This window comes from Hypanus sabinus, chromosome 13 (genome assembly GCF_030144855.1).
Source record: "Hypanus sabinus isolate sHypSab1 chromosome 13, sHypSab1.hap1, whole genome shotgun sequence".
Classification (NCBI taxonomy): Eukaryota; Metazoa; Chordata; class Chondrichthyes; order Myliobatiformes; family Dasyatidae; genus Hypanus; species Hypanus sabinus.
The window spans coordinates 107,080,457-107,097,821 of record NC_082718.1 but is presented as its reverse complement, the minus strand read 5'-3'; the positions used below and the strand labels follow the sequence as shown (position 1 = coordinate 107,097,821).

General features: G+C 43.6%; 1 protein-coding gene across 1 annotated transcript; it reads right to left on the bottom strand.

The window, feature by feature from the left end:
* Positions 1 to 7,192: 7,192 nt before the first annotated feature.
* LOC132403421 (phospholipase A2, minor isoenzyme-like) lies at positions 7,193 to 12,523 on the bottom strand. The gene is made up of 4 exons (XM_059986827.1): positions 12,490 to 12,523; positions 12,234 to 12,393; positions 11,427 to 11,551; positions 7,193 to 7,308 (listed from the first exon to the last, which is right to left on the bottom strand). Exons 1-4 carry the CDS (start codon positions 12,521 to 12,523, stop codon positions 7,193 to 7,195), a joined length of 435 nt encoding a protein of 144 aa, XP_059842810.1.
* Positions 12,524 to 17,365: the final 4,842 nt, after the last annotated feature.

Genomic DNA, 17,365 nt, shown 5'->3' with positions numbered 1-17,365 from the left:
TTTTTTTTTATATATCTTGTAATGGTTGGCCTGGAGTTTTTTTCCAGTGGGAGGGAGGGGTGGATACTAACTTTATATGATTTTATTCTGGGTGCTATTTCCTCATTGTTTTGAACTATATAATTGATATGTTTATCTTGCACTGTATTAATCTTCATTTTGCTATTAGGGTTAGAAATACTGTTCTAAAGTCCATGGACCAGGTTGACATGACCATGAGGAACATTTTTAAATACTGTTCTAAAGTCCATGGACCAGGTTGACATGACCATGAAGAACATTGTTAAATACTGTTCTAAAGTCCATGGACCAGGTTGACACAACCATAAGGAACATTGTTAAATACTGTTCTAAAGTCCATGGACCAGGTTGATATGACCATGAGATACATCGTTAAATACTGTTCTAAAGTCCATGCAGGCAACATTTGTCATCAATCTCCTACATCTCCTTGTTATAATATCGACACTAAGTCATGCTGACTATCACTAAACAAACTCTGTTTATCCAAATTCTTACATACGGAAGAGAATCCGAAGTGTTTCTGTAGATATATTAGGAGCAAAATGGTAAATAGGGACAATAATAGCATTTTTGTTCAACACTGGCTCATCCAATTACACCTCACCCCTCCTGTTGGCCAGTGTCTCTCCAGGCTGCCTCAGTAAACCTGTGGATCTGTGCTCATCCCCTCTACATTTATAGGTCACTGAATCACCACTGGCTGTTTGAAAGTCATAACCAGAAAATTTTAGGCAATAAAATTTAACAAAAGGATTGCTTATCCTGTGGTGTTCTACACTCACGTGGTGTTAATATATCACAGTAAAAGCAGACTGCTAGAGTCCTCTCCCCTTCTCTCTCCTCCTCCTACACACTCATCACCATCATGGGGGATAATCCATTGACAATGTATGTGAACCATGAGCTCCAGTCACTGACCAGCTCTCCCCTCCTGTCTGCAGTAAAACTGTAGCTCACAGATTATAACTGTCAGTACAATTTCACTGTCATAAATCATCGAACCTGCAGTTCTCCCTCTTTTCTAACACTCACACTCCCCAACCGTCCTCAGCAAACTGCACCACCCACTTCCCCTTCCGTCTCTGCTAACCATGCTTGAAGCAATCATTCAAGATTCAAGATCGATTGTCATTTCCAGTACACAAGTGATGTGTGAATCTTACCACATCACAATTACAACCCAGAACATTAAATGCTACTTCAGTATTTACAGAGGGTGACTGAAAATGTTTGGGTGTGATGAGAGTTTGATCAAATTACAAGTTCCCAAAGGGCATATGGGGGAAATATTAATGTGGAAAAGGGCATTCTTCAATAACTTACATCTGCAGAGAACAACAAAACTGTGTTTCCTCTCTACCTGCCTCTGTCTAAACGCATTCATTCATTCAGAAACGTAGAAAGCCATTGCCACACACTTTCCATGCAGTGTAAAGAGTCAGGAGATGATCTGAACTGAGCCAACCTGAGCAGGTTTGTATTAACATTGAACCTGGGGAGCTGGTTAGGAGCCTAACTATGGGATGTGGCTGCTGGGAACTGGGAAGTGTGGGGCTCAGACAGGAGCATCGAGAAGATTTCCTTGAAATCATGTGGGCACAACACACGGGAGAAGTGACCAGTGTTTACTTTTCCTGTACAGACAGGCAGGCAGGCGCTGCAAACCGAACATTACCCTCTGTACCGTCACTGGGTTACACTGAAGTCAACTGCGTCCCAGTACTGGCAAATATCATTACCCCCCATACCACCCCCACCCTCAGCAGGGCCACCTTCAGCCCCAGCTGCACCAGTCTGTGATCTGTCTATCGTGATCACTGCAGGACAGAAGGCATATCCTGATCACAGCTCACATCTCAGAAACCACCACTGGAGAGGCTCCAGCAATGTACCTTGTTCAGAACATGATGCAACAAATTCCCCAACAAAGACCACATCACAGACCCACTGGAACAGATTTCTGTCCTGAAAGGGACACCACACGGGAAAGGAATACACTGTCATGTTCTTCAACAACTCAAATCAACATCTCCTGTTCACCAAGGCCTTCTCATGGCCCCTTCTGGCTCTCCTAATTTCATTCTTAAGCTGCTTCTTACTAGACTCATAATCTTCTAGATCTCTATCATTACCTAGTTTTTTGAACCTTTCGCAACCTCTTCTTTTCTTCTTGACTAGAATTACAACAGCCTTTGTACACCACGGTTCCTGTACCCTCCCATCCTACACCTATCTCATTGGAACGTACCTATTGCAGAACTCCACGCAAATATCCCCTGAACATTTCTTCTGTATATTTTCCTGAGGACATCTGTTCCAATTTATGCTTCCAAGTTCCTGCCTGATAGCCTCATATTTCCCCTTACTCTAATTAAACACTTCGCTAACTTGTCTGTTCCTATCCCTCTCCAATGTTATGGTAAAGGAGATAGAATTGTGATCACCAACTCCAAAATGTTCTCCCACTAAGAGATCTGACACCTGACCAGGTTCATTTCCCAATACCAAATCAAGTACAGTCTCTCCTCTTGTAGGCTTATCTTCATATTGAGTCAAGAAACCTTCTTGAACACCAAACGAACTCCACCCCATTCAAATTCCTTGTTCTAGAGACATGCCAATTGATATTTGTGAAATTAAGATCTCCTAGCATGACAACCCTATTATTATTACACCTTTCCAGAATCTGTCTCCTTATCTGCTCCTTGATGTCCCTGTTACTATTGGATGATCTATAAAAAATACCCAGTAGAGTTATTGACTCCTTCCTGTTCCTAACTTCCACCCACAGAGACTTGTAGACAATCCCTCCATGTCTTCCTCCTTTTCTGCAGCCGGGACACTATCTCTGATCATCAATGTCACACCCTCACCTCTTTTGCATCCCTCCTTGTCCCCTGCCCTTTCTCAAACATCTAAAGCCTGGCACTTGAAGTAACCATTTCTGTCCCTGAGCCATCTAAGTCTCTGTAATGGACAGCACATCATAGCTCCAAGTACTGATCCACATGCTAAGATCATCTGCTTTATTTATCTAGGCTTTAGTAAGCCTAGCAATTATAGACCTGTCAGTTTGACATCAGTGGTGGGTAAATTAATAGAAAGTATTCTTAGAGATAGTGTTAATAATTATCTGGATAGTCAGGATCTGATTAGGAGTAGCCAGCATGGATTTGTGCGTGGAAGGTCATGTTTGACAAACCTTATTGAATTTTTTGAAGAAGTTACGAGGAATGTTGACGAGAGTAAGGCAGTGGATGTAGTCTATATGGACTTCAGCAAAGCCTTTGACAAAGTTCCACATGAAAGGTTAGTTAAGAAGGTTCAGTCTTTAGGTATTAATGCTGGAGTAATAAAATGGATTCAACAGTGGCTAGATGGGAGATGCCAGAGAGTAGTGGTGGATAATTGTTTATCAGGATGGAGGCCGGTGACTAGCGGGGTGCCTCAGGGATCTGTTTTGGGCCCAATGTTGTTTGTAATATACATAAATGATCTGGATGATGAGGTGGTAAATTGGATTAGTAAGTATGCCGATGATACTAAGGTAGGAGGTGTTGTGGATAATGAGGTGGGTTTTCAAAGCTTGCAGGGAGATTTATGCCGGTTAGAAGAATGGGCTGAATGTTGGCAGATGGAGTTTAATGCTGAGAAGTGTGAGGTTCTACATTTTGGCAGGAATAATCCAAATAGAACATACAGGGTAAATGGTAGGGCATTGAGGAATGCAGAGGAACAGAGAGATCTAGGAATAACAGTGCATAGTTCCCTGAAGGTGGAGTCTCATGTAGATAGGGTGGTGAAGAAGGCTTTTGGAACGCTGGCCTTCATAAATCAAAGCATTGAGTACAGAAGTTGGGATGTAATGTTAAAATTGTACAAGGCATTGGTAAGGCCAAATTTAGAATATTGTGTGCAGTTCTGGTCACCGAATTATAGGAAAGATATCAATAAATTAGAGAGAGTGCAGAGACGATTTACTAGGATGTTACCTGGGTTTCAGCACTTAAGTTACAGGGAAAGGTTGAACAAGTTAGGTCTCTATTCATTGGAGCGTAGAAGGTTGAGGGGGGATTTGATCGAGGTATTTAAAATTTTGAGAGGGATAGATAGAGTTGACGTGAATAGGCTGTTTCCATTGAGAGTAGGGGAGAGTCAAATGAGAGGACATGATTTGAGAGTTAGGGGGCAGAAGTTTAAGGGAAACACGAGGGGTATTTCTTTTCTCAGAGAGTGATAGCTCTGTGGAATGAGCTTCTTGTAGAAGTAGTAGAGGCCAGTTCAGTTGTGTCATTTAAGGTAAAATTGGATAGGTATATGGACAGGAAAGGAGTGGCGGGTTATGGGCTGAGTGCGGGTAGGTGGGACTAGGTGAGATTAAGAGTTCGGCATGGACTAGGAGGGCCGAGATGGCCTGTTTCCGTGCTGTGATTGTTATATGGTTATATGGTTATTCAAGGTCTGAGTGTGTCCCTTCTCTATCGCCTGCCTATCCTCCCTCTCACACTGTCTCCAAGCTTTCTCTATTTGTGAGCCAACTACCTCTTCCTCCATCTCTTCAGTTTGGTTCCCACCCCCCCCCCCCCCAGCAATCCTAGTTTAAACTCACCCCAGTAGCCTCAGCAAATATCACTGCCAGGAAATTGATCCCCCTGGGATTCAAGTGCAACCCATCCTTTTTGTCCAGGTCACTCCTGCATCAAAAGAAGTCCCAACGATCCAGAAATCTGAATCCCTGCCCCCTGCTCCAATCCCTCAGCCACACATTTATCCTCTACCTCACTCTATTCCTATACTCACTGTCACGTGGCACGGGCAGTCATCCCGAGATTACTACCTTTGTGGTCCTGCTTCTCAACTTCCTTCCTAACTCCCTGTAGTCTGCTCTCAGGATCTCCTCCCTTTTCCTGCCTATGTCACAGGTACCAATATGTACCAAGGTCTCTGGCTGTTCTCCTTCTCACATCAGGATATCAGGGATGCGATCAGAAACATCCCAGACCCTGGCACTTGGGAGGCAAACTACCATCTGTGCTTCTTTCATGCGTTCACAGAATCACCTGTCTGACCCCCTAACTGTAGAGAACCCTATCACCGCAGCCATCTTCTTCCTTTCCCTACCCATCTGAGCCAGAAGCGTGACCACTGTTACTTCCCACAGGTAGGCCGTTCCCCCCAGCAGTACTCAAACAGGAGCACTTACTGTTCAGGAAGACAGCCACAGGTGTACTCTCTAGCCTCGGACTCCTGCCCTTCTCTCCCCTGACTGTTACCCACTTATCTGTCTCCCATGGCCCTGCTTTGACCATCTGCCTATAACTCCTTTCTATGATCTCCTCACTCTCCCTGACCAGCCAAAGGTCATCGAGCTGCATCTCCAGTTCCCTAACCTGGTCTCTAAGGAGCTGCAGCTCGACACACCTGACGCAGATGTGGCCACCCGGAAGGCTGGGAGTCTCCCTGACTTCCCACATCTGACACCGAGCACAGAACACCAGACTCACACACATTCTTCCTGTCTCTATTCTACACAGGCAGCCTAACTCACTTTAACTCCTTATCGCCAAAGCCCAGTTCAGCCAAAGACTTCCTACTCTGTCTCCCTCTACTCTGTAATCCGCTCTATAAAGCTGTCTCCTTTTAAACTCTTCTCCCTATTCTCACTGGCTGATGACCACACGCGTGCACAGTCGTGCCCCGATCAAACAGCTGAAGAAATAACCCTTGAATGCTTGCTGTCTATTTTCTATCTTTTCTCTCATCTCTCTATCTGTATCTCTCTCCCACACCCTTTCCTTCCCTTCTTTCTTTTTCTCTTCATTTCTCTCCCTCTCCCTTTCCCTCTCTCTATTTGCAACTCCATCAATTGCACAGCAATCAGAAGCTACAACAGGAGTGAATCCTTGCACATGCTCTCGAAGTCACCTACTTCGGTTCTCTTCCATGAAAATACCAGGTGACAGATATCAGAAGCTTCAGGACCAGAATCAGGTTTAATATCACTGGCCTATGTGGTGAAATTTGATCACTTTGCAATGCAATACATGATAATTGATTATGGGAATTCGGGAATGGTGCGCTGACTTCAAAACAGGGCACCCTGCCTGGAATTTGGAAAGATGTCGATGTTTAACCTACTCCAGTGGGACAGACACCAGACTCATTGTGTTAAACAGCCTGACCACCTCCAACTGTCCCCGTTAAAGTTACGACATATGCCGGTGGATTTAACCTGATTCTGATTCTGACCCTGTAGTACAACCCCATTAATGTGATCACTGCCTTCTTACTTCTGGTTCAGTGTTAGAAATTCATTTGATACTCTACTTGTTGATAAGTGCATAGATGGTATTGGAATAGGTGAAGGTTTTGTCTGCGTTGTGCCCGTGGATGGAAACACTCCAAGAGAAGTCCCAGCCTGTGCTTCCCATCCTTTGACTGGTTTTCCCCGTTGTGGTTCATGTGGTGTGATACAAGAGTGAGACGCCAGGCACGTTTCAATGCTCTCAAATCAGGTTTAATTGATTATATAAGATACATGCCCACCACCTGAATATTATGAGTGCCACCAGCAATGTCATTGCAAACAATCTCCGAGTATAATCACAACAGGCTTTCAAAGTGCAGCTTCTAATCATTATTGTGTTTAGACGCCCTGTAAGGAACCAGCTAAGCATCTGATATGGGCCATCCCAAGGTTTGCATCACTTTGATGTGAACAGATTTTTCCTCAGGTTCCACAGCAGAGGCTTTAAGGAAAGCCTGGCTTGAGGGAATGATTATCATCTCAATTCAATTTATTCATCGTTGATCAATGGGATTCCCAGGTGCTGCAGCATTGATGTTTTAGTGAAAATACGGGCAAAGTGGACATGTTACATTCAGATTTTGGTTTATAAAGTAATGGGAAGAGACTTTGAAACCAGGATGTGCTTTCATTGGGAGAAAGATTAAAGTGATGAAGATCTTTATCTTTCTGAGTGGCACAAATAATGTAAGACAGGATAAGGAGTGTTGGATTTAAATCAGATTATTGATTATAGTAACATCGTTAATATGGAGATCAAAGAAGTTTGAGCTCCTGGAAATAAAATAGATGGCACAATTTGGAAGGAAAGTATTTGTTAGAGAAGGTCAAGGAAAATCATAACCACATGGTCAGATCGACCTATTTGCAGCGAGATTGACTGATGCCTTTATTCTGAGGGTTGTATTTTGCTTTCGAGAAGCAGATGGCCGCCTGTCGATCACATTCACAGATAAACTTCCCGCAGTGACTATTGCCTGAAAGGAAGCATATTCAAAATAATCCATTATGTTAAAGATATTTGGCTTGGATTATGAAAGAATGAAAGATATTTTTATATTTTAATATATTTTGATATTCCAGCTTCCATCTATATAGTATGTGCAATAACTTTATGTTAATGTTCTGTAAATAGCTTAAGTACGAATTGTAATTTAAAGTGAGCATATTTTAACCTCTCAGGTGAGGAGATTGTATGAGACAAAAGAGCTTGCAAGAACCCTATTTAATGTGATCAGAATTGTCCCGCAAATATCAGCTTAGAGATTTTATCTGGTCATGATTCCATTGGGAACTTGCTGCGAACAAACTGGTCACAGCATTTCCATTGCGTTCCGTAAAATGCTGAGGTAAAGTGACGCAAAAATATTCTTCCTTTTGTTCATCTGAATCTACTTTTTGTGGATTGAATTTCAAAACCACTGCAGGGATGACAGGGCAGATATGGAGAGGGTGTTTCCTGTACTGATGGGAAATAGAACCAGGGGTCACTGGCTCAGATTTAGGGTAGGCCACTTAGGGTTCAAACTGGGGGAAGGTCCCATGCCAAGAGGCTGTGGATGAGCAAGGTGTTGAGCAAGAAGATAAACCTATATCTTGACAAATAGTTGAGCAGGCTTTCAGAGCCAAATATTTACTCAATTTACTATTTCACATGTTTTTTGATGGTATCAGTGCTATCAGATGGTACTTACTCATCAATAGTGCTCAGTTCTTAATTTGCTCTCTGCACATGATCCAGCAATATCTGGGTCCTGACCACTAGCTGGTGAGTAACATTGATAACACACAGGTGTCAGACAATAACCACCTTCAAATAAGGAGCATAATTCAGCCATCTTCCACGTGCATAGGGTCATAAACATTTTGCAGCATAGAGCCAGGCTTTTCGACCCAGCTCATCCATGCTGTCTTTCTATGCTAACCCTTCTGCCTGCGCTTGACCAAATCCCTCTAAAGCTTTTCTTTCCAGGAAGCCTTCAAACTATCTTTGTAATATTGTAATTGTACCCATCTCCTTTGCACCTTCTACATACCCAGCAGCCTCTGTGCGAACAAGTTGTTGCTTTGAAATCTTTTTCCACTCCCACATTAAACCTAGACCTCTAGTTTTGGACTTTCCTACCTTGGAAAATGGCTGCGATTGTTTATTTTATCTATGCCTCTCATAAATTTATAAACCTCTGTAAGGAAACTCCTCAATCTGCTTAAAGCAGCTTAAAACTGTGCCCTCTCATGCTAGCCATTTCAGCCCTGGCAAAAAGCCTCTGATTATCCACACGATCAATGCCTCTCATCATCTTATACACCTCTATCAGATCACCTCTAATCCTCCGTCTCTCCAAGGAGAAAAGGCCGAGTTCACTCAACTATTCTCATAAGGCATGCTCCCCAATCCAGGCAACATTCCTGTAAATCTCCTCTGTACCCTTTCTATCAGTTCCACATCCTTCCTGTAGTGAGGCGATCAGAACTGAGCACAGTACTCCAAGTGGGGTATATATAACTGCAACATTACCTCTCGGCTCCTAACCTCAATCCCACGATTGATAAAGGCCAATCCACCATATGCTTTCTTAACCACATGTACAATGTCCTGTGTATGTTACTCAAAATGGGTTTTTTGGTTTGTTAAGAGTAGGAATGCTTCTTTGATAAGTGTTTCTCTCGCAGTTGTTTTGCTTTATACTTGTTGATATGGTAATTGTATTCATTTGTTAACCAATGGGGAATGTTATTTTGTCTTGTGAGGCTGGGAACTTGGGGGAGGGGTTTCTCGCGGGCTTTTGGGGAGTGCGCGGGAGGAAGACGTCGAGGAAGGTGGATGTGCGCTGCACTGCTCGGAAGACAACCGGGCGTGGTCCTAGGTGAGAGGACGTGGAGGTCGGAGGCAAGCGACGAGGGGTCGAATGGTTCGATGGTTGAGCTCCAACGATGTGCACTAAACTGACTGAACGCTGATAAGTTGGTGCCTTTTTGTTTTTTTCCCTTGCATATATATTGTATTGCCTAATACTCTTTTTATTTTAGTAAACTCTTTAAAGTGTTTTTCATAACGGTATTTGTTGTGGGTTTGATACTGTGGGCTGGCGCGAGGCATAAACTCGATTCTCACAGCACCTGCGTGTAGGGGAGGTGGGATTGTTGTGTGGCTGGATCTCCTTTTCCCCTGCCTAGACATATACCAGCCTGTTGGGTAAGTGTTACACACAGAAGGCAAGACAGCAGCTATATTTCATTTGGAGTTTGAGGAAATTCGGTTTTTCAACTAAAACACTCAAAAATTTCTCCAAGTGCACTGTGGAGAGTGTTCTGAATGGCTGTATCACTGCCTGGTATGCGGGAGATGGCTACGGCACAAGATCGAATTAAGTTGCAGAAACTTGTAAAATTAGCCAGTTCCATCATGTGTACCAGCCTCTGTAGTATCCAAGACATCTTCAAACACGATGCCTTCGGGAGGCGGCGTCCATTATTAAGGACCCGCATCACCCAGGACATGCCCTCTTCTCATTGTTACCATCAGGGAGGAGGTGCAGGAGCCTGAAGACAGACACTCATTGATTCAGCAATAGCTTCTTCCCCTCTGCCATATGATTTCTGAATGGACATTGAACTCATGAACACTCTCTCACTACTTCTTTATTTCTGTCATTTTAAACTACTTGTTTGAACTTGATTATTTAATAGACATGTATACAAAAGAAAAAGCACCTTGTGCTTTCCTGGCATATATGATGAATAAACTCTTCCTGAGCTTTCAGCTGGGTACCGGTATTGATTATCACTGATGTTTTGATGACATCAGTTATAATTGATAGCTGTACCTGGCTGGAAGCCCAGGAAGAGTTTATTAGACATAAATACTTAATGTTACTCAGTTTTTTCTCTATATTTATTTATCATGTATTGCATTGTACTGCTGCCGTAAAGTTAACGAATTTCACAACGTATGTTGCTGATATTAAATCTGATTCAGATTCAGATTCTAATTATTTTATTAGAACTCACTCACCTTGTGTCGCAGGTGTCTCGTTTGGGATCATGAGCATTGATCAGCTCTCCTTGCTTTTATCATTTTTATTCAGTTTGGGTAACTGAAGTAACACAGGATTTTCTATGTCTTTCATTGTAGTTGTTGACTTGGGGGGTATTGTTTTGCCTGGGCACTGGGGCTGTTCTGAATTCCCATCTGCTGCAGGGTGTATGTCAGGGGAACTGGCCAACCCCTCTTTGCTCGGTCATTGTGGTTCCTTGTCTGGTGAAACTCTGACCAAGTTCTTCTGTGTATCTGAGTGATTTCTGTTTGTCAGGATTCTGTACACTTTGCCTGAGTTCTTGGTAGTTTTCTTGGTTACTTTGTCTTAAATATTCTGTTTTGTTTGAATTGCCACAGTCTCTGTGATTCCTGCACTGGAGTTCGCCAGTGACCCTCACATATAATTGACCAAGATGCATTAACCAGTGATTACAAGAGCAGGTCACACGTTAAGCATCACATTAGAAATGATTGATGTCTTACTGCCTGGAGCCTTTCCACCATCAGCCAGGATTGGGATATTCCCCAGTCCCTGGATGAGTGCAGCTCCCAAACACAGAAGGAGCTCGTCATCACTAGTGACAAAGGAACTGATTTCATTGCAACTCTGTCTGCACAGATGGAATACAAAACATAGCTTTTCACTGTGGCCTGATACCTGCGACAATAATAAACCAAATGAAACGATCTCTACCAACATCTACCATCAGCATTCTGTGCTGTTGTATAATTCAGCAGCCAGTGTATCTCAGCTAAATCTCCCAGACCAATAACCTTTACCATCTAGAGGGACAGAGATCAGTTCACATACAGGTCTCTGCAAGTCTCACACCATCCAGACATGGAACATAACCTGTTCCTCCATCATCACTGAGTCTGAATGCTGGAGCTTCACCACAAGAGCATTGTGGGAGAACCGTCACCAGGGCGACTCCAGTGGTTCAAGATGGCAGCTCACCAGCACCTTCACAAAGGCAATGAGGGATGGACAAAAGATGCTGACAATGGAACCAAGGATAAAAGTAAGGCAATGAGGCACTCTCTGATCATACTCACTTTTGCATTCGATTTTCCCGTTTGTGCAACTGTACTTGTAATATATTATTTTGGGTGAGCTGAGAAATGTACACTTTTCTTTTTCCTTGGCATCACCATAACAGTTGTCGTGTGTCTGGCAGCAACTGTAAAATCACAGATCACACTTAATTAAAAACTCATGGACTAGAATTAACACAACACCGTTACTGCAGCCTCCAGTGTCACACACTTCCCATGTAGCGCTAAGAGTCAGCGGGTGACCTGAGCTGAGCCAAACTGAGCAGGCTCATATCGACCCAGGGAGCTGGGTAGGGGCTTCACTGTGGGACATGGAATCAGGATTTGTGGGGACTCAGGCAGGAATGTGGAAAAGAATTCCTCCAAGTGACGTGACCACAATAGACCTGAGAAGGTGACCAATGTTTATTTTTTTCCCTTGTTCTATGGATCGTGTGTTCACACCACCCAACAATAAGCAACAGATTGATCGACCAGCTGGTTCCCCTCTCTCCTTCCCTTCCTCACTCTCTCGGTAAGGTAGCCACTGTGTCATGGTTCTCTCTTGTGCTGCCATGATTGAACCCCTGTTGAATCCTCCAGAAGGACAGAGTCCTCCCTTGGGAGCAGCTGCCCTGTCCTTGGTGTGTTCCACTACACAGTCCTGACCTCCTGTACAGACTAACACCAAACACTACCCTCTCTACCATCACTGGGACTTCAGTGAAGATGCAATCCTGCTGCCTCTGACAATCAATGAGAACAGTTCTTTGTCCCTTGTCTCCAGTGGATGGTAACTGGCTCTGTGGAGACCTTCTGTCCACCTACCGGTCAAGCTCATCAACTGGTGTCCCAGATCCGCCAAGTCCACAGTAACAGCCGTAGTTGTTGAATCTCAGTAGTGGGATGACGCCTGGTATGGCACATTTAATCATTTTATTGAACTGATAAATGTTCCTGGACTCAATGGAAGTGCTCCCAGCACCAGCTACATCAGGAGGGAGAGGAACAGACAGACACAAACAGGTTAGAACATGAAGCAACCAACACGAGAACAAGGCTCACTTGAGGAGAGAATCCCTACCTGAGAGTAGAAGGAGGACAAACAGCCCCAGCATTGTCGTTTGCTCTTCCCCGTCCTGGAAATCACACTTGTGAGTTCAATCCCTGGATTATTTATTGGGAGCTGATAACATGGAGAAGATAGAGACAAACTCCCCTGTTGATACAGCTGGTCTCTATTTGTCTGGGTTGGAGAGACAGCCAATCCTGACAGCTTCCGGCTCTTCCCAGTGGGAGCAGGTGTGTGTGTGTGTGTGTGTGTGTGTGTGTGTGTGTGTGTGTGTGTGTGTGTGTGTGTGTGTGTGTGTGTGTGTGTGTGTGTGTGTGTGTGTGTGTGTGTGTGTGTGTGTGTGTGTGTGTGTGTGTGTGTGAATTTATGTGTGAGACTGTGTTCTATTATGAGTGAGTGTAACTAACCCAAATGTGGTTCATGATGGGTCTCACTGATTGAGACATAGACACTAAACAGAGACCATGACAGTGGGCGGTGGGCTGGAATTGTCACGGCATGGATTCTCGATAATCGGTATCACAATATGGGGAAGATGAGGTGACCACCTCTGAAAATGAGACGAGTCACTGTGGGACTTGCCCTACGAGTTCCATGAGGAGGTTTCAGAACCAGAGATTGGAAAACAATAAGACTGAAGACCACTGGAGTTTTGTCTGATTTGGGGTGTCCGGATGAGTCTGCAGGACTAATAACCTCCAGCATTCCTACAAACTTCAGACATTAAGATATGTGTCTGCGCCTCAGCCATTATGCAATCTTCTTTTTCTTCGATGTGTTAGATTCAATTCACTGAAAAATTCAGCTTTTAACGGTCTTCCATCATGTCGAATGATTCCTGGTGTAAAGCACCTGCATGACTTTTTGAGCTTTTCCCCCCATCAAAAGGACACAACTTTTTATTAGTTAGTTATCCATACTGATCAATTCAGAGGAATTGATATGAATTCCACTCCTGTCACGTACAGCTCCATAAATACAGATCCCCATACATACCGGATATTAATAAAATGCAAATCCCTCATCCTGCTGAAGAAGGTCTATAAACTCATTCCATGTAAATGCACACACCTGTTGAGCTTTATCTCACTGAATGTAAGTGAGTGGTTCTGACCAATAACAACCAGAATTTGTACTAAAACAACCCAAGTTGAAGTACTGGGCTTTTGGCTGACTGGTGAGAAAATGTTGATTTACAGTGGGATGAATGGGGGGGAAGGTGGGAGTTGTCGGGGTGTCGGGTTGGTGTTTGAGGTATTGGGTGCAACAGGTGATAAGCTTTATATCCTGCTTCACCCCAACTCCTGAGCACAATGTGAATCTCGACCAAATGGGTCAAACTTGTAAGAGGAATATTGTCACAGAATGGCAGCTGTAGTGATGACGGATTTTCTGTGCCCAAAAGGTTAAGCAACTTTCAAGTGTGAAAGGGGAGAGTCTTGGAGGGATGGAGAGGAGGGTGGTGCTCTTCCTGGGGATTGGTGACTCTGGTGGTCACCCCAGTGAATAAAGGAATCTCTTCAACCTTATTTCCTCCAGCTCCACTTTCCAGAGAGTGTTTGGGGACAGGTCCAACAAAAATTGCCCGCTGAAATCTAAATTGCACCCATGTCAGTAAATGCTCTAAACTTACTGATCAAAACTTGACCCTCACAATGTTTTTGCAAAAGTGAGGGAGGGTATGACAAAGGAGCAGTTTTACAGCCCTGTAGGGCATAAAGAGACTCATGGTGCTTCAGTCTTCCCATCCATTTAACATAGTATTAAGTGTCCTAATGTGTGACACCCTCACTCCACATCCTAGGACACGAGGAGGCAGAACTGAAACCATGTCAGGAGTGAATGTATGATATTGGGTATACCCATTTTATTGTCCTAAACTTAAGCCAAGATCTTAAGTCTTGTCTGTAGCTATTACATTTCAAAGTTCAAAGTATACATATGCCCCTATATATAAGCCTGAGATTCATTTTCTTGCGGGCATACTCAATAAATCCCACGACCATAATAGAATGAATGAAGGATTTCATCAAGCCCTTCACTGTGACGACATGTTTTGAGAGGTTGACCATGACACCTGACATATATACTGTACGACATATGTCAGTGATAATAAACCTGATTCTGATTCAAGAACTGCGAAGGAGCTCTGGAACCAACCCAAAATGTAATGGAGTTGCACCAACGGAGAGCTGACTGTGAGAACCCAGCGAGAGAGCTGCTTCACCTATCGGAACAGAAGACAGCTGTGGTAAGGGAGCCTCGACGGGCACAGTTTACTCCCAGGAAGACAAGATGGCGGGAGTGGAAACCAAATAACGACATCTGTGTCAGTGCTGACCTAGTGCAGTGCCATCAGGAACCGTAGATAGTGTAGCCACATGGATCAACCTTTTCCCAGTCCCACACACAGACCATCAGGTAGTGTAGCCACATGGTTCAACCTTTTCCCAGTCCCACACACAGACCATCAGGTAGTGTAGCCATATGGTTCAACCTTTTCCCAGTCCCACACACAGACCATCCGCTGACTATGAATGTTCACTTCATTCCTCCAGATTCTCCATTGCTGATGAGAAAGGTGGAATATAGCCTCAAGGATCAGGCAGACCAGGCCAGGTGAAGACCAGGAATGTGATGACATTATGTTGACCAAGGTGGCACAAGAAACAACAGGAGAAATATTCTCATGTGAGACACAACTCTGCTGATTCTTGAAGCAGCCCATCAAAGTGATTGGAATCAACTTGTCCATCCTGGATGGGAGAGCTGACTGATGCTGTGGAGCCCATTCAATTTTTCTGATCTGGATCACTGTAGACTGACACTTGAGTGCTGATGAACTGGATGTTCCACCATGGAAGTTATTAAGTCAGTGACTGTGGTTGTGTCATTCTTCCATGTCACTTCCCCTTGACACTCACAGAATTACTTCATCTGCAGTACATAGAAGGAAATGTGATTCTTCATTCCCTGCTGTTTTCATTTTATGATGCAGCTCTGGGCTTCCAAACCTCAGAATGGTTCCTTTCCCTACCCCAACCTACAACTGTATGTTTGACCCTGTTTGGGTGAGGTTCAAAGTTTCTACTTGGGAGTAGGGAACAGACAGCTGAACCTGAAATCTGCCAACCAACAGTTTCTGGCAACTCTTTCACAGCCCCCTCATTTGCCTTTTTATTCCATTATAATCTTTTGTTCTCAGGCCAGCAGATTATTGCTATCTGACAAAGACAGGAATTCAAATTGCATTTTTAGTCAGTGTTCCAGCTATTATTAGTGTTATTGCTTATTTGCATGTCATGTGTAAGACGTGATCACCAGACCTGTGCACTTGCATTGTACGAGACAAAGACTGCTCCTTACTGTATCTGAGTTAAAATAAGTCGTAGTTTTCCCAACAAACCCTTGCTCCAGAAGAGCAGTTTGAACAGGAGTATTGACCATTTATACTTGGTTCAGCTTGTCAGAAAGGGAAGATAAGCCCGTTCTTATTGAGGAAAACAGCATTTATGATTCCTCCTAATTGTCCCAAATTATTTGGCAAAATTATCAAAACAGTATTGCCTATTTTTAAAGCCTTGAGCCAATATTCCAAATCCATGTGAGTTTTACTATATCTTCCTGAATTGTATATGACCCAGTTCATGTTTTGCTTTTACCAACTATAATTCAGATAACTTACAAGGGATTGGAATAACATAGTTAAAGCGTCTCCACACTTCAGCTGATCGTGAGCAAAGCAACTTTGTGTAAGATAAAAAAAAGTAACTTTCCTTAGGTCACAGTCTATTTCATCAAACATGGAGTGAATTCAAAATCCCTATCTTGCTCTTCATCTCTGTTATTATCTGGTCTCTATCCAACCTTCATTCTCACTCTCACTGAATCACAGGATCTCAAAAGCTGCCAAGCCTCATGCAACATTTTTGAAACTCAGCCTCATCTGCTCTCTTTTCCCTCCACGATCACTCTCTCTCTCTTTCATTCTCTCTCTCAGTCTCACTCTTTCTCTCTTTTTCTCTCTCTCACTCTTTCTCTCTCTCTTTTTCTCACTCTCTTTCTCTCTCTCTCACTTTCTCTCTCTTTCACGCTCTCTCTACTCTCACCAAATCACAGAATCTCAAAATTTGGTAAATCTCTTTTGAAACTCATGGATCAGTCACCTAGTTTCTATCAATTCAGAAAATGTAAAAGGTGGTCAAGATCGTGCTGGTGTACATCGCTCCCATAGTCAACATCTTCCAGATGGCAAACAAAAAGCTTTTTTTTACTTCCTTTATGTCTGTTTTCACCATAAAGTATTTCTGGATGGATAGAGACTTTAACTTACAGTTTGGAATCCCCGAGAAGATTTCAGGAAGCGAGTGTGTGCTCTGATGGCCTAAATGCGAAGAAACTGAGACCGGGCGTGACTCCATTTCACCATTTAAAGTGTGAGTTAATGGCTGATTAAAGCGTAGGGGAAGACTAAGACAATGAGGCAAATGCAGAAGGCGAGCGAGAGTTTTGGCAATGACTGCCTGCCTTTTGGTCACTGCTGGAGGAGGGTTCTGTGCGGCTCGCTGTAGGCCCCTCTGCCTCGTCTGGTGTCCCTCTCCCTTGATGAGTGTTGGTGATATCGTCGGATGATATTGTGGTTCTGCGCTTGTTGATTAGACTATTGTGTTTGTGGACTACAGACTCCTTCAGGCTGATGGTTTTTATATTCTGTGCTTTTTTAGTGCTTTTCCCTTTTCCTATTTGTTGTGCGAGGGGAGGGCGATGTTCTGTAGTTTTTTGTGCGGGGGAAGGTTGTTTTTTTTTGGGGGGGGCTGATGTTCCTGTTCCATTTTATACGGGGTGGCTTTCTGGAGAAGATGAATCTCAGAGTTGTATACGGATGCAT